General features: G+C 32.5%; 2 protein-coding genes across 7 annotated transcripts in view; one reads left to right on the forward strand and one right to left on the reverse strand.

Moving 5' to 3' along the window:
- The first annotated feature begins 33 nt into the window (after nucleotides 1–33).
- GCC88 (GRIP and coiled-coil domain containing 88 kDa) lies at nucleotides 34–22773 on the forward strand. Of its 3 annotated transcripts, none has more exons than XM_076619284.1 (11): nucleotides 34–221; nucleotides 2410–2612; nucleotides 2693–2805; nucleotides 2893–3057; nucleotides 3154–3299; nucleotides 3381–3615; nucleotides 3697–4006; nucleotides 4080–4381; nucleotides 4512–4969; nucleotides 5049–5202; nucleotides 22637–22773. In XM_076619284.1, the coding sequence occupies exons 2-11, from the start codon at nucleotides 2558–2560 to the stop codon at nucleotides 22649–22651; spliced, it is 1953 nt and encodes a 650-aa protein (XP_076475399.1). In that variant the 5' UTR covers nucleotides 34–221; nucleotides 2410–2557; the 3' UTR covers nucleotides 22652–22773. The 3 variants fall into 3 exon arrangements, with proteins under 3 accessions (XP_076475399.1, XP_076475398.1, XP_033192220.1); XM_076619283.1 differs by lacking the exon at nucleotides 22637–22773 and adding an exon at nucleotides 6139–12917; XM_033336329.2 differs by lacking the exons at nucleotides 2410–2612; nucleotides 2693–2805; nucleotides 2893–3057; ... (5 more) ...; nucleotides 5049–5202; nucleotides 22637–22773 and adding exons at nucleotides 600–690; nucleotides 778–1013; nucleotides 1169–1357.
- The window catches only part of cic (Putative transcription factor capicua), a 44429-nt gene continuing 31203 nt past the window's right edge, over nucleotides 12785–26010 (reverse strand). For 2 of the 4 annotated variants that reach the window (XM_033336545.2, XM_033336546.2), the window contains exons 12-22: nucleotides 24794–25077; nucleotides 24227–24637; nucleotides 23837–24146; nucleotides 23436–23749; nucleotides 22611–22839; nucleotides 22200–22403; nucleotides 21784–22050; nucleotides 21437–21635; nucleotides 21124–21341; nucleotides 20541–21020; nucleotides 12785–20454 (exon numbers count right to left, since the gene is read on the reverse strand). In XM_033336545.2, coding sequence (XP_033192436.1) covers nucleotides 20384–20454; nucleotides 20541–21020; nucleotides 21124–21341; nucleotides 21437–21635; nucleotides 21784–22050; nucleotides 22200–22403; nucleotides 22611–22839; nucleotides 23436–23749; nucleotides 23837–24146; nucleotides 24227–24637; nucleotides 24794–25077 — 2987 coding nt within the window. In that variant the 3' untranslated portion in view covers nucleotides 12785–20383. The remainder of the gene's footprint in view (nucleotides 20455–20540; nucleotides 21021–21123; nucleotides 21342–21436; nucleotides 21636–21783; nucleotides 22051–22199; nucleotides 22404–22610; nucleotides 22840–23435; nucleotides 23750–23836; nucleotides 24147–24226; nucleotides 24638–24793; nucleotides 25078–26010) is intronic. The other 2 variants (XM_076619282.1, XM_033336547.2) reach the window with 2 other exon arrangements.

The following is a 26010-nucleotide window of genomic DNA, read 5'->3' on the forward strand; positions in this document are numbered from 1 at the left end:
CTTTCTGATTATCTCTGCTTTTCTATTGGTTCATTCATAGAGCATTACTAGCGATGATAGTAGCGTATTTCCTTCAAGAAATATTTAACTGTAAAGGATTTACGTGGATATATGTATATTAGTACTAATAACAATAATTTCAACGGTGTAAAAAATAACGTTAGTCTCAACTTTGAACATGAAAGCAGTAATACAACGTGTGACAAAAGCTAGTGTTTCAGGTAATGAATAGGTTATATATGTTTTGTTGTAATAACTAACTTGTCGTCTTTTAAGAAACAAGAATCAAAAAGAAATGTTAAATGTTACCATATGTCTATAAAATAAAAATTATATATGTATTATATATTGTATTAAATTGAATAAAACATGGTCAGAACACAGTTTCTCCTTTCTAATTCATGAGATGCATATGTACATAATAATACATGTAAGATGTATTGAACAGTATAATTTTCTATAAAATATAAAGTCATAAAGTGATGCATTAGCATTTATTTCAATTTAATTTCATTAGAACGTATAAAACGTTTTTCGCTATTATCATTATATATACTCAATTTATTCTCTATTGATACTACTATGAAATAATTTTTCAGTTAATGGTGAAATTATTAATAGTATTGGAAATGGTCTCTGCATTTTAATTGGTATAAAAGGAGATGACACAATAGAAGATATGAAATATATGTAATATATAATATTATTATAATACATATTTTGAACAAAATAATCTAGCTCAGTGTAAAATATAAAATAAAATCTTATTTTTCTTAGAGTAAAAAAAATACTGAATATTAAAATGTTTGATGATGATAATAATAAAAAATGGAGTAAAAATGTTATGGATAAAGAATATGAAATATTATGTATTAGTCAGTTTACATTGTACCATACCCTGAAAGGAAATAGATTAGATTTTCATAAAGCCATGCCTGCCCAAACAGCTGAATCATTTTATAATAATTTTCTTATTGAACTTGGTAAAAATTATAAACCAGAATTAATTAAAGGTAAATAATCAATAACTATAAGCTATTAACTTCATATGAAGATATGTTGTTTATTGCATTTGAATAGAATGAAAATAAAATGAACTTCTATCAAATCGTTATTAGATGTTTGTTCAGAAAAGTAATACATTCATTCTATCAAATACTTTCTACAGATGGTAAATTTGGAGCAATGATGGAAGTTAATATAAAAAACAGTGGACCTGTAACATTAGAAATAGAATCTCCGCTTAAACTTAACAAATCAAACCAATGTAATGATACACAATGAATATTGATGGAAAATCAAAATGAAAATATATGAATATTAATTAAACATACAATAAATGTTATTAAATACATAATTTTATATATTTTTCTAATTTTTTCCCTCTATTTATATATAGATATGTTTCTCTGTCATTTAACAGTTTCTATGATAAATTCATTCCCTTTCTATATTTAATAAACATTGTTCTTGAGTGACATAATTTGAACCCAATTAATTTCTATATAATTTTATAAATGTAATTTTTAATGTGGTGATATAAATACAATACTTCTTTTAAGAATGTTGTCTGATATACACATTGCAAATATATATATATATTTGTTTATTTTAATTATTTGAGTTTTTTATATAATTTTGATAGGTAAAATCTTTACAAATTTATATAATGCATATTGTTGTCATATTAACAAATATAATATAGATAGAATCAGCTGAAGAGATGTGCAGATAATTTGTCTTTAAGCGAAATACTGTTACAAATATTGTTTATAATACGTTTCATAAATGTTATTCGTCATATAGGATTCCATATATTATTAGAAGATCGTTTCTTCGATTTGATCAAACTATAACTTCGTTATAAAATGCTTGACGTTAAAAATAGTCGGATACATCGTTGTAAGAAAAACAAATAGTATGTCTAGAAAAGATTTTGATATCATCAGGGTAAGTGACAAAGCGAGGTACCTTATGTTAAAATAAAGAAAGTGATTTTCAAATATTGTATTATAATAATAAACTTACGCACATTTCTATGTAATTAAGATAATAGTTTTATATAGTATGTAATTCAGTCAGCGTGTACAAATATGAGAAATTGAAAATAAATGCAAATACATATGTATTATTATATACGGAATTATTATACGGGTATCATTTTGCATTACATTAACATTTTTAATTTTTATGTCACATTTAAATGTTTTGAACATCATCAACAGCATCAAATATGCTATGTAATTACAATTTTTTTTCGAGAGTTTTTATTATATTGAAAATACTTATTATTGCAGATAATACATTAACTCATGCATAAAAATTACTTATATTTTTATATCTACATATATAAAAATTATTACAGGTTTTTATTTTATAATAAACCTATAACAACCGTTTTTATTTCAGCGATAAATGTTATCATATAAAGGTGTAAACGTATGTGTCATCCAGAATAAAAGATCGTTTAAAAGATTCGGAACATTAACTTTGTTTACTATACTTGTTTGAACTGAAATATTTAATTATTAATTTATTAATCTCTTATTGAGACACAATGGAGAACGAGGAAAAAATGGATAAAAAGTCAATAATTGTAGAAAATGAAAAAGGTACATATCTATCATTGTTAACTTATGAATTTTTTAAAATATTATTAGCGATTCAATAATAATAGATAATTATATTTTAGATAAATCTGACGCTCCTCCACAAACAAAAAAGGTGGAAAATACAAAGAATGTGCAGTCTCAAAAATCTGATACTACAAATACTGGAAATGATGAATTAATTCATTCGCGACAAGTATAATAATATAAAAGTTCCAATATGATTGCTACCAATAGTAGTATAGCGACTATTTTTAAATAAATGTATGTATTCATTTTTCAGTCGCGCGAAGTTCAAACGGATATTGCGTATACAGAAACAGTAGGAAAATTAAAAAATCGGCTAGATACGTTGATGAATTCTTTAGCTACTCTTTCGGCAGAAAAATCTAAAATGGAAGCAAGTTTTCAACAGGATAAGAAGCAGTTGAGAAACGAACGAGACGAAGTGAGCTTACACTATATGTGTATATGTATACATATTTATATTCATATCAATATATATTCATTTATATTCTTTTTGTTAAATATAAAATATTTACAGTGTGAAAAAATAATCAAGGATTTGAAAGAAAAATTAAACAAAGTGCAAACTACGAATTACTCTGAAATCGAGCATGTGAAATGTAAATTAATTATGGAACGTCACGAAAGGGAAAGAGAGCAAGCTGATCATGCAAAAATGATAAAGTACGTAGTAAGATATGAAAAATATACGTAGAATTTGTAGTTTTAAGAGAAATTTTGTTAAAATTTCTCTTTATTTTTTAGAGAACTACAAAAATTATTACATGATGAACGACGAAACAAAGAACAACTTGAAGCACAAGTAAAAAGTCAGTTTGCACATAAGACACAATGTAAAATACTTGAAGCTGAATTAGAAATAGCTAGAAATAAGCTTAAACAAGCAGAAGAAGCAGCTAAAGAAACACCCCCGATTCTACTATCACTCCAATCTGAAATGGCTCTAATGAAGAAACAACATTTAAATGCGATACATGAAGTAATTTAAAAAAATATATATCTATTTGTATGAGATTGTTTTGTCTACTGTAGGCATGAGAATGGCTAATTAACTTTGCAGGAACAAAAAAGAGCTGCTGCTGCAGAACAACAAGCTAGAGCATTAGCAATGACTCATGAAGCAAGAGTAGCTGGTCTAGAAGCAAGACTAGCTGAACTTTCAGAAATTGTTGGAGGATATGATAGACTCAGACAGCAAGATCAACAAGCCATACAGAAACTGAAAGACCAACTAATTAATTTACAAGACTCTGAACATGAGTATATTACATTAAATAATGAACCTGAAGAGATCATTTCTAGAATAAAAAACCTGTATACCAAATTGTTAGATTTAGATAATAAAAAAAGCGAATCAGCACATGTTAAATGTTAGTTAATTAAAAATACTTTTCTCTTATATGAATAATACATTGTATAATTATTAGCAAATTTGGTTTTCAGCATTACTACATTGCTTAGATTTATATGATAAACAACAAGTTATTGATTATAAAGAAAAGTATGAAACTTTGTTACAAGAATTCGAAGATTGTAAACAGCAAATGAAGTATAGTAATGTTGGAAACATATCGTATAATATTCAGAGTCAAAATATTGCATCATCTTATGATAAAAATAGCAAAACGCAATTACATATTTTGAAAGCACATAATAATAATCTAGAAGAACGAATACGTGTTTTAAATAACGAAATTGTGAATAAGGAAAGGGAATTGAAATTAAAATTGGAGCATCAGGAAAAGGCAAATTTTTTTCTTTTCTTTGATCACTCGGTGACAAATTAAATCAACTATATTCAACTATATTTATATAACTATATTTATATAACTATATTTATACTGTGGTATAAACAACAATTGGTTATTTTTACAGTTATCTCAAGAAGAACATGGAAAATTGAGACATTTGTTATTACAAAAGGACAATGAATTTCGTAATAAAATATCTACGTTAGAGCAACAATTATTACGTCAACGAGAACGATCGATGGCTCTCATCGAAGAAAAGGATAAAGAAATTTTAACTTTAAAAACATCTTTTCACGCATTATTACCCAAAAAGGAAAATACTGCAGAAAGGAAGCTAAATACATCAAAATGTGAAAGTGGAACAGAGCCTATTACCGATTTAGTAACTGGATTATTAACAAATGACAGTCCTCCAATATTGCATTACAGTCAAGAGTTAGCAAGAAAAGAGGTGCAAGTATCAGCATCTAGAAAAAAAGTTTTAGAGTTAGAAGCAACATTACGGGAAAAACAAAGAGAAGTTATATATATAAAGGAGAAACAGAAAGAAAATATAAAAGCTTTGCAAGCTCAGATTGCGAGGTAAATTTCAAAGTGATGCATGTATTGAAAAATTGGAAGAAAGATACGTTCTCATTTGATTATATTATTCGATTTTTAGGCTCGAAGCTTGCAAGTCTAGGGAAGGTGCAAATCTTGAATATTTGAAAAATGTTTTTATAAATTATTTAACTACAAGCGATGTTTCTAGTAAACGTCATATGCTAAACGCTATTTCTACAGTATTGCGTTTTACTGCGGAAGAATTAAATAAGGTAAAGCACTAATTCATATTATGGAAATGTATAAAAAGATTAGTAGCTGATCTAATATATATCATAAAATTTATTTATTTTGTTATATTTTCGGTACTATCGCAAATGACATTTGAGTACATTATACTAACAATGTGTTCATAAATAAAAGTTAAATCTATTATCTGTAATTATTTAAGAAAGGGCACTTCCGACCGATTTCGGCGACCTTGAAATATGTTGTCGGGGACATAATCCTGAATAGCTTTTCCCTATACATGTTATCGTCGCTCGGCCTTAGTTTCAGTGATATACGCAAAAGTATTTTTATCACTATCTACTTTTAAGGGGGTATTATCCTATGAATTCTTTAAGTTGAAGATTTAGTCCAACGCTGCAACTTTTTTTCGTAGTTTACTTGGTTACTTCTTCCTCATACATAATCATTTTGTATACAGTTTTAATTAATTGCCTCTTGGTTTTATCTTACTCACAATAAATGAGCATTTAGAGGCAGTATCTCACTGGCGTAGGTGATTGGAACTTTAGATAGACTAAAACAAAAAAATCAAGAAGATTCTTTAATCAATAGGCCTATCTTTAACGTACGTACTGAAATAAATAATTTATGTCGAAAATTGGCAAAATGATGAATGCTTAAGTTGCAAATTTCGAGGTTTCATTCTTTCTTCGATGATTGTTAAATAAAACAAGCATAATAAATTCAATGTTAAAATAAAGTAAATTATTTATTTTGATATGAACAGTAACAATGAACCTATTGGTTAAGAATTGTTTTGATTGGTTGAAGAATTTTCTTACTTTTGTTTTACATATATATATGTCGGGTTTACATTAGAATTAGAGTTAGGGGCGTGAAACGAAACTTCGTTTGGATTACACATTGTCGTTATGCAATAGAGAAGACATTTAATAGTGCAAATACGATTATTATAGAATTGGACAAGTAACCGTGGTAATTAGATACTCGAGAAACCAATGACAATGACCCTAGGTTCAATAACGAATCCGCGGTCAACGGGATGATAGATGAACATGCTCACAAAATCTAAGTCGGACGTGTAATATTCACTGATCGTAAGGTTCCGTCCCGACGATGCCACAGAGGAAAACTATGATGGGGTGTATCTAAGGACACGAGATCATCGGATTCGTCGAGGATAGCCTTCGTTCGGAAAGTAAGGAAAATTGACGCTGCTGCTAATTGGTCAATCTCCATATCGGTAGTTAGAAAAGGATGCTAGCCGCCCTGGAGGGAAAGTTGCTAGTGGGAGACGTCGTTCGTTGAAAAATAGGTCTCCTCTATTTTCTCGTAGTTGGGACAAAGACTGTTTGTCTGTTTGAAGGACTTTAGTTAGCTAAATCTTGAGACTTATAACGGACCCTTAGGCTAGCTGAACATGTACTACGGGGACGCATCGACATCTGGCAATCATCTTACTCGAAGAATAGAGTTTGCATGTGACGAGCTACGGGACAGAGACCGTTGGAATGTTTACTGTCGAATGTTGCAGCTATTTCCTTTTTAAGGAGAGCTATAGAATTACTCCATGCCTTTGTTAGATAAAGCGTTCATCCCGTGACCGCGGCTATGTCACGACCGGCATACTTCAAATCCGACGGACTGACGATAGAGATAAAGATGTGGCGGCACTCGGCGACAATGTATATCGCTGAAGTGCCTAATGAACCATCAACATCCCAACGGTCCTTCCACCGAAGGTTCTAGAAGAAAGAGCACGTGGCAACGATCGCGGACGCCTAGCAAATGCATGGACGGTGGGGATGTTGAGGGATGACAAAAGAAAGTAATCGGATCCGATCGAAAGTAAAATCATAAGAGTCAGTCTTAGAAAGTCACGCCTAGAGTTCGGAAGTAGATTGTAAAGTGTATTGATGTTAGAAAAAAAATAAAGTTTTCTTTTTTTATTTTTCACCTCAAATTACTTTTTTATTTTATTATTTTACGTGACAACTACGTTGGGCGACAGACTATCGCCTCGAGCCAAAGCTCACTGTCACTAATCTCGAACAATTACAATCGGATTGAATAACTACAATTGTTTAATTACAGCTATAGTAGACTCTAGATTACAATGTTAGGGGGTTATCTCGAAGTTCCAAAGGGGAGGCTTCGATCCTTTCATCTCCGACATATATATAATATAATAATATAATATAATATATATGTCGGAGTCAGGTTGGCATTTTGGGGCGTTCTATGAACCTTTACTTACTTTACCGTCGCGAATGTAGCTAATATTTATCAGTACGAATGTGGGCACTACAAGAGGCTATGAGTAATGGCGATAGGATGTTCGAGATGATGGTGACAACAAATTCAGGTTCGATAACGAATCCACGATCCACGGGAGGACAAGTACTAACGTACTACTCGATTCGGATCACTCAATCGGCAATTCGTCCAACGACTCTAACACTCTAACTCTAACTCTCTTAATCCAAAAGAGGCTGCCCTTATATTCTCCTGTCCCCGCTTCTCGGGTTAATCTTTGTTTTTAAGGAGAGCCATATAATCATTTCATACCTCTGTCAGGTACACGTCCCTCCCGTGACCATGGCTACGTCTAGTGACCCGCTATGTCACTTCGAGCCCGAACCCATCGTCATAAAGTCAGATTGGAACATTAAAACTATTTCTTATTTTTATCACTTAAGTGCAGCTATAGTAAAAGTCTGGACTAGGGTATTGAGGTTCTCCCAACATTCCGGACGGGAAATCCCTCTGTCCTTCCATCTCCGACATATATATGTAATACCAAAAAAAGGGGGAGGGCATACGCTTGGTCCATCATATATTTAAGTTCGAGTTTCTTGGGATAGTACAATGCAGTGCCGCAGACAGATCGTCGTATAGGACCGGCAAAATGCATACAATGGCACCCAGATGTCTGCACATCCTTGGCGCGTACCTTCAATAGTTTTAAGTACCCACCAGGGGTCTTGGAATTTTCATAGTTAAGGTCCTTCGGACCAAGCGAGTATCTCTTGTCTCAGATTTCCTTTTACGTTTATTGTTTACTACAGGTTAACATGGAAGGTTGGTTTTCCTCACGTCTGGTATGTTCCGTTAGCAACTTTCTCACGAGGGCGGCTAAAACCCTTCCTGGTCCACCAACCGTCTTATTATCCAATCGGAGACGGTGTCTACTGCCTTCACTTCCTTAACCAAAATTGTCATCTACAAATCCGATAGTCCCGTGTCCTTAGGCACACCCACCCCTAGCTTTCCTCAGACAGTATCGTCAGTAAAACTTCATTTATTCTGTATCCTTAGAGTAGTCAACATATCTTTACCGGTCTCTACCCTTATAACAGTCGCGTACTTAACGAATCAGTGTAACTAAGTTTTGCATAACGTGGTTGGAATGAATTGTGATTTATGTCAATTCAGTGTGTATTCCGTTGTGATTGCTGAATTCGTAATAAAGTTTAACTAAAACAAAATTAATAGTTATGTTACGACTCAGCTATTTTATTTCATTATCCAACCCTCAAGTTTACGTGACACCAGCGTTGTCGTGAGAGTGTGGTCCGTGTAAGAGAGAGAGAGAGAGAGAGAGAGAGAGAGAGAGAGAGAGAGAGAGCGAGCGTTGGATCCCTTGTGACGAGAGTTACAAATTAACTATTGCGTTGTTTAGACCATAATACGTTATCGTGATTAATCAACATCTGTACAATCCATTCATTGTAAATAAATCATCATTATAATATTATATTTACGATATTACATATATATATATGTCGGAGATGGACGGACAGCGGGACTTTCCGTCGGGAATGCTGGGAAAAACCTCCCATCACCATAGTCAAGATTTTAATGTTTAAGCAATAAAAATAAGGAAAACAACTTTTAATGTTCCAACCTGGCGTTACGACGATGGGTTCAGGTCTAAGGTGACATAACGGGTCACCAGACGTAGCCACGGTCACGGGAGGGCCGCGTACCTGACAGAGGTACGGAATGATTTTATGACTCTCCTTAAAAACAAGGATTGACCCGAGAAGTGGGGACAGGAGTATATAAGGGTAGGTTCATCTGGATTGAGAGAGTTTTTAGTTAGTTAGTCGTTGAGCGAATTGTCGAGTAAGTCACGCTGATACTGGTCATCCCGTGGACCGTGGATTTGTTATCGAACCTGGATTCGTTGTCACCATCATCTCGGACATCCTATTGCCGTTACTCATAGCCTCTTGTAGTGCCCATATTCGCACTGATAAATACTAACCACATCCGCGACGGTAAGGTAAGTAAAGGTTCATAGAACGCCCCAAAGTGCCAACCTGACTCCGGCATATATATATATGTAATAACTAATAATATATATAATATATGTATGTACCTATATATATGCTTCACATGCAACCTAGTGATAATCACGCATGCTCTTAGTTCTAGAGTTATACACAAAAGCAAGTTTGGTAGTACATACACATAAACAATAGTTGAATTTACGATATACTTACAAAATTGAACGAAATAAAAATTAAGTCGTGCCAGCGCGAGGATATTAGTCTTCACCAAGTTACCACCCATCGATTTGTCTTTTTCTGTTTACATTAAGGATGATTATCATCAGCGAGTTAAGTTTAGGGGGAGTTGTATAAAGATGCGGTCGTTTACATCAGAGTGAAGTAAAAATTAAAATTAGTTTAAGCTTTTTTTTGAATATATCGGAAACTAAGGTTGAGCAACGGTAATATGTGCAAGGTAAAGTTGCTCAGAATAATGATTTTGACAACATATCTCAAGGTCATCGAAATCGGTGGGCGGTAATACCCCTTTGTAAATAATTACCCTATCCAATGATTATTAATTTTATATATATTTATATATTGTATATGTATGTATATGTACATATATAATTATCTTCTGAGATTCATGTTAAACCATCTATGCATTATAAGAAACGATGTGAAATCGTTGCAAGACATTCCTCGCGTTAGTTCTACGAGTTTAAGATATTTGAAAAATATATAAAATGATACAACTAGAAGAAGGGTTGTAGGACTTTTATAGTTTAAAGATGTTTAGATTTCTTATCGAGATATGTAAATAAATTGTAACTTGTACTTTAAGCAAACGTATATTATTATTTCAAAAGGACACTATTGTTTCTCTAATAGTAAGGGTGACGATAAAAAACATTAATATTGAAACGGAAATCGATTTGAAATAAAATTGTCATACAATTGTATGCACCTTCATGCATAATTTTTGTAAGTATATGGAGGAAGAAATAAAATATAAAATTTACGATCCATTTATATTACTTAAAATCTTACATATATATATATTATATAATATATACTTAATATATATATATAATATATATTTGCTACGTAATATATATATATATTATGTAGCAAATGTGAACAACTTAAGGAGAAAAACGGAACATTTTGTCGACATATGCAAGTACTTACTTATGTGTACAAGGTATGATGTACATTTCAGTGTATTGATTAATAACATTGCCATTATATGCTCAAACTTACGTTGTCGAGGAAATAATTTTAAATGCGACGTTTACATTCTCTTATTGTTACTTTTAGATGTGTAATTATCCTGTGAAATTAGTAACAGAAAATTCAATACGCATCACGTATATATTCCGTCGTATTTATTTATACTCCAGTTTTATGTTACGTGCATTATATACAAAACGAATGACTAAATCGTGACGACACGTTTGGCATATATGTATATATTTAGCGTTTAATCTGTCGTTGAAAAAATGAACTAAACACAACTTATCGATAGTGTCTTTGATAAGTTTTAATATACTTGTGATTGTACGCATTTTTATCGAAGATCTGTACATCTGAAAGCTGCTAAATATTTCTCCCACATAATTCTCTAACAACGTATAATTCAGTTTATATATCCATTTCTTCTCACCGGTAATAACACGTCCTCGGAGCAAAAATCATATCGTCTATATACAGATTAAAAATCCACGCTTCGTTTACAATCGTTTAAACATTGTCGAACTTTCAATCTCGAGTTACTAATAAAATACAGGCAAACGATTATCAAACGATCACCGCATCATATCCATTATTCGGTTTGCAATTTTACAATAATTCTCGCTAAACGTCGTTCTCATGACACTGTTCGACACTGTGATCGCATAAACTTTTGCAAATCACGGGCTGTCTACTTGCCGAGAATCAGCGATTTTTGCACATGATTTCAGTCTGACAATTTTTATACACAACTTTTACCACTTTCCTCCCTTTCTTTATCTTTATCATCTCGTGATGCATGACTAAAACATTTTATTTAAGTATCTTCAAGGCATGACGATGTACACCTGTTCAATGGTTGTATTTCAGGCTCAGAATGTCGGCGATTGTCAACACAGATTACAACATTTTATTTAATAACACTTGTTCGATAGTTTTAATTATTAATTAGACATCGGTATATAATATATATGATTCTTTAATATATATATTTCGTGAAGAATATTTCTTGCGAATAATTATTTATCTTATTTATCTGCTTTCTGAAAATTTGTAATCGGTAACCTGCTAAGATTCTTCTTTCTTTTTTTTTTTTTTTTTCTTTTCTTATATGCTTACTCTTTCTTTACATATATGATGATGTTAGCAATAGTAATGTACAGAGGCCCTTAAATAACATTTCCCCGAGAAAAGTGTATATTTCCGTGTAAACGTTGGAACGGTATCTGTCTTCTTTGATCGAAAAATATCTTTTGCGTTATAATGTTCAAATTTACTCGAAGAAGGAAAAAGCCAATTCTTAAGTTCTTTCGTGTTAATGAAGGATTTCATCCTATTGGATTAGACAGATTATTTCCTGTATTAGCTGCAAGTGTTCTCTCGTTCTTTCTTCCTTCGTCTTTTTTTAATCTCTTTTTCTTTTATACAACAATAATATCATACCTATTATATAATATTTATAGTGACGATATAAATATTATAGCATTGGTATACATTATCTTACAACTCGTATTAAAGTTATAATAAATCTAAATCTAAGTCTCACGCATGAGTCACTTTTTCTTCTCCCTTTTTTCTTCCTTTTTTCTTTTTCTTTTTTCTCTCTTTTTGACGGTACTAATCCTGTAAGAAATCAAATGTTCTCTATCGATGTTTAACCCTACTATAATCTTAGTTGTTAACGCGTTTTTATGCAAAGCCCTTAAAAGCAAGAGAGTAGAATACAGTCTATCAATGCTGCTGCGTGCAAAGAAACAAATTCTGTTCATTTAAGCACGATATATAATTTTTCGGCAATACAATGTCAGACTGCACATCGACGTTGCTCTTTTTCTTCTTTTTTTGCCATTTGCGTTCACTTTTCGTTTTCGAAACAAATACGGCAGATTTTCATGTCCGATAAAAATATTTTACACTTTGACATTGTAGGTCGATCGTCCCATAAATAACGCGATTTTTCTGACACTTAAGTTTAAAGCGAAGGAAGTTATCGTTACATGGTTCAGAATTTTATGAAAAGAGGATAGAAAATTTCAAGTAGAAAGATATCTACTACGCCAACAATTATATAATAGAAATAAAAGAGAGTATATTACTGATTGACCAAATATATTGGCAGAAAACATTACATTATTTACGGGGTGTGTTATAATATAACTGTTTGCGATGCTAGTCGACTTTTCTTCAAGTTTTCTCAGATGTACGTACGGAAAGCAAATACAAAACGCTTTACGTGTATAAAAAGCCAGTGTTTATGTTTATTCGTGTTGTTGTTGTACGGTTAATAGAGGATACCGCAGACAGTGAACGTTATATCGTCGATTCGTAATTCGGTTTGTATCGCTGAACAAAATGAGATTCAGTCTCGGTTGCTTTAAATACAGCAATACATATTTGCAAATATCATCGCCAAAATGAACTTACGAATTCTTCGAAGAAGCATGAATGCCATGAATATATAAATGACATTTTTTCTACACCTTAGAACGATGTAACATTGCACAATATGTTACGCATAAGTAATAAATATTCCTAGATTTAAAGACATCTTTATATCTTCTCTTGCGCTAAAAATGAATCGTGTCGAAGGTCATGGATCCCTTTATTACTACCTTTTCATAAGTGATATTCATGTTAGATTATCTTGGAAAAAAATGAATAAACAGTTTCCACGAAACGACCATGTTAAAAAAGAAAGAAAGAAAAAGGAAAAAAAAAGAAAATTTGTCCGTGTTTTACTATTCTTCTTAAGAACAAACTATCATTTTAAATGAAACACGGGGAAGCGTTCGTCTTTAGAAAGTGAAGAATTTGCAAATAATTATACTCGTTTATGAAAATAATAACATTAACCGATTCGTTAACGAGACGATACAAACGACTGTGCTTTCTGAAGTTTCACGGTAGCTATTAGTTCTTGCGTACTATGCCCGATTTCAATTTCCTTTATTCTTGTAAACAGGACATTATACAGATTATAGACAAGTTGGACAATTTTGTAGTGAAGTGAAAATAGGAAATTTCGTTTCTTAATTATTCAACGCTGTTGTCAATGAGCTATTCATAATTCTAGAAAAATGATATCGTTTATTCACGTAATTCTTTCGAAACTATTATGGATACCATAATTCGTTAAATGATCAAAAGAAGAAAAAGGAATGGCAAACAACTGTTGTTCGCGCTGATTCGTTATTCCTTTAGTGTTAAATACGCGTATATACAATATACATACGTATCTTTTTAAAGGATATTCTCGTCAAAGACGTGTGTATATCTTTTCAAAAGCTCGCCGCCACGTAAATACATGTCCGTCGCAAATTCTGTTACACTGCAAATTCTGTCTTACTTTCTTCTTATACTAACGTCTCATATCGTCCATATCGTTCTTCAGGAAATGTAACATATTTGTAACGCAAAATGTGGCCATACTGGCAAATTTGGTCCAACACGTACGTGGTTCTCGTATAAGGGCATCGGAGTTAAAATCTGCCAATCGCGTCCACATCGTTTGCATACTCTTTCTTCATATATTTACAATTCACGAATCTTATGTATATCTTTTAGTATACACGATCCTATTGAGAATTGAAAGAAATAATTTCTTGCGTAAAAATTCATTAGAGATATGAAACATAAAATATTGTGGAATTTTGTTCGATTTAAATTTACGTTTTGAAACAATTTGTATAGGATGTGCAAAAGGTAAGTTTGGAAAATACCATAGCGGCATTCCACACTTTTGGAACGGTGGAGATTCGGAAAAAAAAAATTCCTACAGAATTGAACCCTAACGTTGAGGTTCAAGATTATTTTTTTTCTATTTCATCGTATTCTACTCGTCACGAGGATCAAACGCCTCGAGGGAACCACGAGTCGCACTCGGTTGTTCTCTTCGAGAAGATTATTAAAGTTTTATTATTAATTCCACATATGTACGCGTGTATGTATATACATTGTGTACCGAAAATCGTGGTAGAAGTCGAGAGGCGGAGTTTCACCATGCAAAGGTAAATCGAAAATGTAGAATGGTGAGTGTTGATACAAGGCTACGTTTCCGAGAAAACCCAACTATGAAATTTCATCGTGTGCACTTGAAAAGCAACGAGAATGAAGTATATGCAGCTTCGTAGCTGATTTTCTCGAAAACGAAGCCTCGTATGAAAAATTGTAACTTTGCGCGTGATACTCTGTACCACGATCTTCGGTACATCCTATATAAAACTGATATTACTCATAATATATTTGCATCTTGCGATCAGGCAGAGTTTACATAGCGCGCTATTGACGAAGCCGCTGTCAATTATTCTTTAGCACATTTGAAACAACAGATCGACAATCGGCAAAGAATAACGAGAGATGACTGCGGTTCAGAAGTTCCAGGTCGTCGTCATTTCTTACGATTGGATCAATTCAGTGGATCAGTTCAGGTGAACGGATTATATCCATTGAAGGATGAATTGAAATATCGAATCGAATATCGTCTAGAATCAAGGCGTAATCTTAGGGAGAGACTTGGCCGAAAAGTAGAAATGCGAGTCCGGTGCTGTTTAAACAACGCGTTAAAGTGATGGCCATACGAAAGTTAGCACGGCTATTATGCAGATTCGAAAAGGAAGAAAGAAAGAAAGATACCTGCGTGCGACGGTAGATGCCATTTATCGTGTATTTGACTATGAAACGTAAATATATTATAAATAAGATCAGTTTTATATATATACGTATATACATATTGATGCTCGTTGATTGTTAAGACGTTTGATCCTCGTGATGAGTAGAATATGATGCAATAATAAAATTTGACTTTGAATTTCAAGCTCAAGGTGAATTTTGCACGAACTTTTTTTTTAAAAATCTCCGCCGATCCAAACGCGTGGAATCCCATTATGATGGCTCTTACGCTTACTTTTTACACACTCTTTACATAACAAGCGCATTTTACTTTCTTTATTCTTCTGTAAATTAATGAAATAGATACAAACGGTAAATTGATAATGGTATTCGTTGTCGATTCTTGCAATTTTCAAATACTATTTAGTATTGTTAAATATAGGAATTGATCAAATTTAAGTATAATTAATATTCAAAACACCATATGTATAAATATGCATAAATATGCATAATGCAACTGTTCCCTATAGTTGATGTAATATAACTTATTTAAAATTTTGTTATTTGTTTGTTACTTAGAATTATTCAACATTTCTTTCATAATTTCAATCATAAATCAATTTGAATGCATTCTTGAAACTTATAAAATTGCTATTTTCATTTTTAACATTCATTTATGTATTTTCATTTTCCTCCTTTATACAATTTTCAAAAGTAATTAGGTGATAAAAGATATAAATTGATAATTACTTAAAAATTGATAAAAGATATAATTTGATCTACTGTAGCAGAAAAATATCTATTTACCAATATTTTCTGCATATTTGAAAAATCTGGGAATATTTTTAATTTAAAACTAAGAAACGAAAAGAGAGACAGAGAGAGAGAGAGAGAGAGAGATCAATTCAGAGAGAAAATCAATTACACATATAATTATACATGTATTAAATATGTTACAGAATTTCATTCGTGCGATTTTATGATTTTGAAAATGCAATATTTATATCTCGAGTATCATAATGTATAATTTATAATATGGTGCTGATAACGTTATTTTTTCGTTAAGATATTTTTAAGAAGATAGCTTAGTTCCTGTATTTCGCCGATTAGAGTTGAAAATTAATTTTTAAACGTACGGTCGTATCGAAAGTACTAAGAAGAATATTTTTAGAATTTTATATGTCTGCTATTTGCAAACGGCAATACGCAGATTCGGACAGATTTTAATGCCTCAGCCAATTGTTCCTATAATGAGTTTTATATATATGTATATATGCATATATATATATATATATATATATACACATATGCATATGTATCGTGTATATGTTTGCACTTGCAAATTGTCAAATATTTCACTATGTCTTTAATATTTTCTCCTTTTTTTTTCCATATGATTACATTTTATTACCTACGCACGTACATGGTATGTATTTTCCTCAGTACAGTGCATCGATGCTGTACATAACAAAGATTCATGGTATGCTTTCTACACAGAGCCATTTTAATTGCTTCTATGTGTATCATTTATTATTTTTCCTATGTTCGGTATTATGTTTCATAACGTTATTCCGTGACTGATATTATATACCATATAACAGATTTAAAAATATTTCAGAATTAAACAAGAAATAATAGAATGACTATAATAGATGAATAGCAACTTAGAACATAATAAAAATACATTATTACAAGTAATGAGAGTAATAAAAAAAGAGAGGAAAACAAAATGAGGAAGTAGGTACATAGGATTTGTTCAAGTGCATTCATTTTACACAATGTTAGAGAAAGTATTTAGAGGGAGGAATTGGGAAGATAGATATAATGTGGTGAAGAAAATGCCAGTAGAGTAGCCGCCACTTTACTTTACTTCTGTTTTCCTAAATCACAGTCACATGTATGGCTGCTAAATCACGGAACATATTTCATCACCAATATTTTTTAACAAAAAAAGAGAGAAAAGAAGGAAAGGGGAAGAAAATATGAAAAGTAACTTCAAAATCTTATCAATACTGGAAAGATAGTTCACTAGTTTACACAAGTACAAAATATAATATTTCATTTAAATTCTTTGAAAGGGGCAAGTACTTAGAGACACTCAATCTCTGTTAACGTCCATTCCTGTATACAAGAAGAAGTTATTCAGAAAACAATGCGATCATTCCAGAAAAAGCCAGATATATTAAAATGTTCCTTCTTTTTTTAAATATCCGTAACGTGAGAAATATTTTATCACTTTCATTTGTGTAAATTATAAATTAGATTACATGATTCATATAAAATATCGTGAAAACCACAACTTTTAAAACAAAGATATTTTTAAAAAAAAGGTAAAGCTATTATACCTAAAATATTACTTTTGATTAAATAATGTAGTATTTATAAAACGAACGTTAAAAGATATTGAATTTGAGATAATTTGTGCTATTATAAACGACTTTAAAATTTTTCTCTGAGTACTAATTCTGATAAAAGTGACGCGGTAAATAAGAAGAGTAACATTGTTTAAAAGATGTGATATGAACACGGAATATATGATTTCTAATAAAGCCGTCTAATAAATGTGTAAATATCATCGCTAAATTACATTTTTTACACAATAAATATACTTTTAAGGAGATAGAGATAGAGAGAGAGAGAGAAAGACAGACAGACAGAGACAGACAGACAGAGAGAAGAAACTTCATCTTAAAAAGAAATCAAAACTTTTTCAAAGTATTGTTCACAGGAGTGACCAATGCAGATTTCAAGTGTCTCTTCTCTTCGGTAATCGCTTGCCACCAGTGTGTTTAACGCTCTATAAAAAAACAATAATCAAGAAATGGTAAGAGAGTAATGTAATTTCGTGCGCGCGCACGGGCGCGTGTGTGTACACAAATAATAATATCCTAACACTTTAGGAAAGGGTTAACTTTGGAGAAGGGTTGGGGGACCATTCCGTGCGCAACAGTTCATATCTGAAGGCCCACAATCTATAAATCTTTTCTTTTTTTGTTTTATCCTAATCCTGCCTGCGTTTTCATTATAATTATTATTCTACAAATTACAATGCTCTACTCTACCGTTTCGGATGTATCCTAATTTTTATATAATATATATATATTCAGTATATTGTATATTTTTCCTATTTACAAAATATGTAGAATAGACATTGTTCCTATCCTAACTACAATATGCGTGCCGTGGCGCGAGACTTTTAAACCTTTCAAGGTGCGCTTTTTTTTTATAAACATATCACTAATTACATAATCTATTTTACAGCCAAATTCAACAATTTCTGTTGAAATTCAACGCGTTTCCTCTAAAGGTGTGAACATTTCTCTATAACGTAAAAATACATTTGACCGATAAAATGCGCTAAAATAAACGAAATATGTATATATATATAATTTTCATAATGAACAACGATTTCTGTTAAAAGCGTAGTAACAAAATTTGAATTGCAACAACATATTCAATAAACCTCCTCGGCACCTTTTTTCTTAGCTTGGTGCTTGATATTAGTATTAAATTTTATCTATTTGCAATTATATTTTCCATTAAATCATATACGCATTTAATTAGGGCATGCTAAAGATAAAAGCAAATAACTTGTCATGGCCAAAAAAAAGAAAAAAAAAAAGAAAAAAAAAAACAGAAAAAAATACGGCCTTCATAAAACCGCTTACATCTAAATTGGCCAAAAGGAAAAAAGAGAAAAGAAGTAAAGAAAAAAGCAGATTGACTTTAAAATGCTTATAAAACGTAAATCAAACGCGTTGAATTTAAGCAGAGTTCTAAAAACAGTAGATAAGTACTTTCGAGAATATTGTAAACATATTACATATTACCTATCAAATGGGGTCTAACAATTAATTCTTTATTATTAAGGGACTTTTTATTACGCATGCATTCCCTTGTTTGTCGCCGCACAATGGCACGATTTTTATCTCCATTATAATAATCTATGAATCACCAAAAGAATGCTTCCGTCTTAAAATTGTCAGACACAGCATCATAGATACTTTAAACTCTCCAGATATCTTCCACTCCAAGTCATGCCATAGTATTTACAAGTAAAATAAACATATCTGCAGACTGCATTACATAAATTTTGTGCAATGTTTATCGCAGTTCTTTCTTTTTTCTATAGTTTTCTTTTTCATCTATATCATATATAAAGTATAACTAAAGTATATAAACTCTGATTTCATCTTATAATGCTTCATTAATTCTAATACTCTCTGATTACGTTTTTCTCTTCCTCTTTCTCACAAAAACACCCACACACATCCTACACTCACGCGAAACTTCATTTTCTATATCATGCATACTCCTTCTTTCTTTCTACTTGGATCTCATAGTATTTTTAACAATGTTTAACAATGGCTTAGGCCTTCCATAATCCTTGCAAGGTGTTTCGATGTACAAATATCGGTTATGTACGTTTGGTACTGTACAACTATGAGTTGTGATTTTATAATGTAGTAAAATAATTTCTTCACTTCTATATTACCATTTCATCTTTAGATTTAGAATACAGAAGAGTATTGTCTTTTCTTCTGATAGAAGAAAGCTCTTTTTTTTCGAATTACATATTTCGAAACAGTTATTTTATGTGATTCTATTATTCCTTCCTCGTTTCATTATTAAACAGGATAATATGATTAAGCCTGTAAGTTGAGCTTTTAACTTTCTAATGAACGTTATATCGTTGCTAAAATACAGTAGATTCTTTATCACACCAACATTTTACAATTTTACATGTTATTATTCCAATGGAACACAGATACTCGAACACGCATTTAAGTCAACATTAGTAATCTTGAGAAACAGTCGACTCAATATTTCTTCAGTTTTATATACAATAAGAAGATTTTACTGATATGTGTACATCAAACTCACCTTGATATGCCTGTCTAAGTTACCTGCACCAGGTTACATCAAAGTTCGAATTGCACTAAAGCCTTGCAGCACTTTACAACTCGCTAAAACTTGTACATCAACAATTTTTTCGATAAAAACTTTCCTTCTTTCAATGAATAATGATGTACTCATGCTGTGGAGTAAGTGGATGCATAGTATCACAGTTGGCACGTGGGCGCTAGCTACCACTACTGCTTACAGGCAGTATATGTGGAGCTCCCATCGACGTAGGGGGAGCAGTCAATGGTCCTATGGAAATGGTCGTAAATTTTATAACATACATCATCTCTTACAATTATTATATTCAAGAATAAAAAAAAATATGAAATAATTACCAGTTATGTTAGGTGAAGGTTCAGAGACAGGTAGTGGACTCACTAGACTGTTAGCACTCATAGGTGTTGAGTTAGCTTTTAATTTTTGCCTGACCTCTCTAATCTTTAATTGCAAACTTGTCTTATTAGGAAATATATCTGAATGTTTTGCTTGAAAAGTTGTAGTAGCTTGCGTTGAAGGAAAGTAACCGTGTTCTTGAAATAATTGCATTACAAGGTGACGACGTTGCTCTAGTACTTTCCTATGACCCCGGTCATTTTCGCTCCTGCCAATTCCTACAGAGTTTCCAGCACCTCCTCCAGGCGTTTTTGGTGTCCTAGGAGAGCTAGCATCAACATCTCCCACTAGATCGGTGTTAGTTCTATATGCATCAACATTGAAATCTGGACCAAAGAACGTGTTTCCTGTCAATTTGACACTGGAAGTTGATTTTGGAGTAGCAGATATTGACGTATCTGATTCGATGTCGTCCTCATTCACTATTTCAAAAGATACTTTTATTAAATTAACAATAAAAATTTGAAAGATAAAAATGTTCTTTTGTGGTGTCACATTATGATATCATATTAATAAAATAATTACTTGTGGGCCTATGAGGTGCTTGTGCAGATTTTTTTCGATAACTTTGTATTTGCATTGACGACTGTAAATTTGAAGCATGTAAGCCAGACGTTACTACTGAACCATGACCACAGGAACCCGCTGTATTGATACTGATTGCACTTGGACTTTGTATATCTTCTGGTTTAAATTCTGGTAAGGACGAAAATTTTTCTTGGAAATTCACTTGCTCGAGAACTCTGTAATCAATTGTATTTTCTCATATTTACTTGTCATAGATATAAACAAGTGACATAATTATAAAAAAATTCAAGCAACTGTTAATTTGACATACCGGTCCATTCCATCTTCGACATTTTTCTTGAAGAAAGAACCCTTTTTAGTAGATGGTGACGGGGAAGCATGAGATTCTGAAAAATTTTGTTGTTGCTGTATTTGCTCTGTCGCTTGAGATGTGTTCGTTTGTGGACGATTGTCGCAATGTTGAGACACCAGAGGCCCATGGTCTCCTGCAGTTGATGTGGGAGGCATTGCTATGAAAGAACAGAAAGAAAATATACAAAAACTCTATTTTTAAAACTTGCAAATTCAATTTCATTATTAAAAAGAATTGATATTTATACCATCATTTAAATAGATTATTGTTACGGTAGAAATATTATGGGATCGATAAAATTGTACCCATTGATTGTCTCCTTTGTAACGGTGCTCGGCCAAGCTGTGCTGGAGTTGGAGCAAGCATAAAAGGACCCTTACTTGGGCCTATATCATTAAGCTGTGTTTCATCCATGGAATATGATTTATTTGTGGAAATTTCAGTACTACCATGGTTACTGAGTGGTGTATGGGGAGTATGTGGAGTAGATGGCTGTTTATGTTTGTCATTCGTAGTAGGCAGAAGAATATTGACGGTATCTTTTCTTTCCTGATCAGACTTTACATTGGTTACTGAAAAGGGATAGAAGAAACCTTTAATAGTTCCCATTCGAAATACACATGTTGTTATTGTTATATATTATAAATCCCATATTGAAAACAATCTATGTATATTAAAAAAAGTTTTTCGGAAATTATTAAAGAAATCAATGATAACATACCATAAAACTGAGCATGATTATTCCCTACTTGATTTTCACCTTTTTCTGATTCTGCAAGACGTGTTATTGAATGACCAATTCCTCGATAAGTCGACGTAGTAGAAGTTGTTGAAACCGAGTATGGTTTGCTCACTATGACACTTTGGGTTTCCATCTTATTACCAGAAACTAAACCTTGTGAGGATATGTTGCGATTGCCGGCATCTATAATTAACAACATGCATTTACTTTATATCCTTTTTGTAATTTTAGAATCAGCGTGATTTCAAATTAAAGATATTTTCAAGAAAACTGGTAAAAAGATGATATGGAAATGTTATAAACATAGTCTTGCTGTATGATTTTTATATATATATAGACTATACGAATATTAGATCAATTTTGAAGTGGTTACATTCTACAGAAACTTACCAGAGATTGGTATATTGAATCCACAGTACATCCGGGGATGAGGTGATGTTGGACCAAGATACTGCGATCCCTGCTGCGGTTTGGAAACAGCCACCAAATCGTTATCGAGCAATGTTAGAGTGAACGATGGTTGATAAGGGACAGCTGAAGTAAGGGGGCGAAGAATAGTGCCTAAAGACTGCAACGGCTGCTGTTGTTTAAACAGAGCCATCATAGGTTTCGATCCAATCTGTCAGTATTGTTAAACTTTTGTAGTTCAATCTTTGAGTTTATTCGCATGTGTTTACATAGAACTCTTTGAGAAATCCAAGAGTTCGCTGCTCCCTCAATTCAGGTTATAACATTGGAGAGAAAAAAAAATAGAAAATAGAAAGAAAGAAAAAGAAAAATAATAAGGCAGCAAGGTAAGTAGGCACGTGCGAATAGCACTCGAATTATACTTAAACATTATAGTAACTATTCATACCTTGTATTCAGACAGTTTATAAAGTAAACATTTTCAAGATAATAAATAAGTAATCGTTTGAATGTAGAAAACATAATTATGCTTGTATTAAAAGTATTATTTGTAATTATTAGTGTTAACCATTAAAACAAGCTTTTCAGTTACCACTCATCCTTCATTCAAACGATGAGCATGAAATGTTTTAAGTATTCACACATGCCTGGACAAAAAGGAGCATTTTACAGAGGATTTCAAGGAAACAAAACATTTTACTTGTCTTTAAATTCAGTTACGTTCATATACAGGTTCACTTCGTCTGGACTATTTTAGGTATGTATGTTACTATCATAAACTTTCAATAATTTATCTGCAATACTTACGGAATGTAATACCGGAGCAGCCGTAAATTTAGGCATATTTCTTCCATTCTCATGAATGCTTGCCACCAAATTGCTCATACTATATTGGGTACTATACTGTTGTTCATTTTTCACTGGTTCTGGTTTAACAACTTTTGGAGATATTGGCATGGTAATAAAAGCCCCACCAGTAGGTTGAAAACCTGATACTCCAGTCGGATTGACGGGGCTATGATAAGGATATGTGCTGGATAGAACCGAAACGCTTCCTCCTTTATCCATAGAAGTATGATGATACTTAGTTGTAGTCTCAATACCTGTTGAAGGTATTCGTGCTAGACAAACGGAGAAATTGGTTTTACCATACTATACTACATAACTAATGCATTATGGTTTTTATTTTATTAGATATGAAAGCGAACCTTTTATCGGTTTAGGTCTACAGGTTACTTCTTGTTTAACATTCATTGCTTCCCTCTTCTGACCGCTTACAGGTGAAAACCGTGATTGCGTGTAACATTTTTTTTCAGCATCGTCATCTTGTACGTCATTATCGCTATCTGTTAGTTTATCTTTGCACTTTAAATCTATTTCAGGTTGTGGATCTTCACAGATTACCATTTGATCTTCGTCTGATGCATTACCATCTTCCTCCTGTTTTAAATCAGGTTCTGTATTTTCAAGTGGCAGAGGCATTTCCATTATCCTATGAGTATGCGACTGATTGATAACCTAAATATGAATGAAATTGTTTAATTCTATAAAATGAAAAATAAAATGTTAAAATTGTAAGTGATTTAAATAAAATTTACATCGATCGTGGGAGCTTCATTGTATACAGTAGTAACGGGAACAGTAATTTCGTCTGTAGCTCTTGGCGTTAATGGTACATCGTCTGCCGGTGGTCCCGTGTCTGTTTCTTCCCCAGTACTGTTCAATTTCCCTCGGGATTCGCTACCTTTGAAACTTGTCGTTGAAGATTTCCGTCTATCTTTGCTACACCATTTCCAATCTGGATGCGCTTTAAAATGTGCTTCTTTCACCTCCGATGCAAGATCATGATATTTTTGTTTTTCTTCTGGACCTAATGCATACCACCACTCTCCTAATATCTTGGACACAGTACGATTATCTTGGTTTGGATGTCTTTGATGCACCACTGCACGATGTCGTTTAGAAAAAATCATAAATGCGTTCATCGGTCGGCGTATTCTGTCTTTAGTCTGTAAAATTATATTATGAATGAGATATGCTTATGTGTTTGGCTAACCATTACATTATATCGGAATAAATTTAGGACATTTAAATAAAATTATTACTTTGAGATAAAAATAATAATAATATATTCACCATCTACTTATCTGAAGTATAGTACTTACTTTAAGTGGACTCTGAGGCTCTTTAGAATGCAATGCACTAAGAGACTGACTGCGTCTCTTATTAGCATTAGCCTCAACTTCTACGGGAGTTGTCGGTTCTGTTTCAAAAACATCATCATCTTCTTCTTCAGCGGGAGTTATAGGATCCGGACCCGGTCCAGATCCATCTTCACCAGGCGTACTCATGCCAATTGGAATTGGAGGCGCGCTCAAAGGTGGACTTAATGCAGATGGTGGAGGACTTACTTCTGACTGATCCAGTACCGTTGTCTGCCAAGGGAAAGCTGCAATGATATTTTCGTGTTAGTCACAATCACTTCGGTTAACTCTTTGCGGACGAGAGTCGGCAAATAGCCGCCCGAATCTGTTCACAATTCCGGACAGTTATTTTGAAGTGGCTGGCATACGTCTATTTTTCTGAGCGATAGTCTTATGCGTATTTACGCATGGGTATAGTAAACTAAACAGTATTATGTTTTTGATGAAAGAAAATTATAGATCTTTAGAAATCTTATCTTCCGTTTAACGTAAACTCGCGATGCAAGATGATGGTCAAGTCAGAACGAATTTCAATCTTTCAATGACATTACTAGACGAATCAGCAAGCTTTTTATATATTTTATATAGTTTTTATAATACCTTATATACGATGCCTAAAAGATCCAGAAAGAACATGTTCGATAGTGATAGTAGTGATAACGAACATTATTTTGAACCTGACAAAATAGAAGACAACGACAGCACTTTAGACAGTGAGAACGAACTCCATCCAACAAGGAATCGTCTCAGACGTTTGGATATTTCTAGTAACAGTGACAATGATGATGAACTAAATATTGATGAAAATAATACAAGCCTCAACAATGAATAACGCAAACGTTCAACGTGTATATTTTCTCAATTGCGCACGCCAATACCTCTCGTCCACAGCGACGCTCGCTCGTCGAGCGGCCCCGTCCGCAAAGAGTTAATAATGATGTGAGAAGGGCAATGGAAATATGTGTTGGAGTATCATGAAAACAATTGTATTAATGAAATTAGTAAAGTAGTTAATATTATCCTTAAGTATAATATAGATTACAAATGTAACAAAAAGATATCAAATAGCAAAACAGTATCATACTCTGAATCTTTTGACATTTTAGGAATTAACATAATTTTCTTTTGCATTAATAAAGATCCAATAAGCGAACGTTATTAGTCACGCTTTGACAATG

This window comes from Bombus vancouverensis, chromosome 6, assembly GCF_051014615.1.
Source record: "Bombus vancouverensis nearcticus chromosome 6, iyBomVanc1_principal, whole genome shotgun sequence".
In the NCBI taxonomy this organism is placed as follows: domain Eukaryota; kingdom Metazoa; phylum Arthropoda; class Insecta; order Hymenoptera; family Apidae; genus Bombus; species Bombus vancouverensis.

What these genes read in the sequence shown, in the direction of transcription:
- GCC88 (XM_076619283.1), top strand. Translation starts at nt 2,558, where the DNA reads ATGGAGAACGAGGAAAAAATGGATAAAAAGTCAATAATTGTAGAAAAT. An exon ending in AATTGTAGAAAATGAAAAAG is followed by an intron (nt 2,613 to 2,692) that starts GTACATATCTAT and finishes ATTATATTTTAG; the next exon opens with ATAAATCTGACGCTCCTCCA. An exon ending in CGAATCAGCACATGTTAAAT is followed by an intron (nt 4,007 to 4,079) that starts GTTAGTTAATTA and finishes TTTGGTTTTCAG; the next exon opens with CATTACTACATTGCTTAGAT.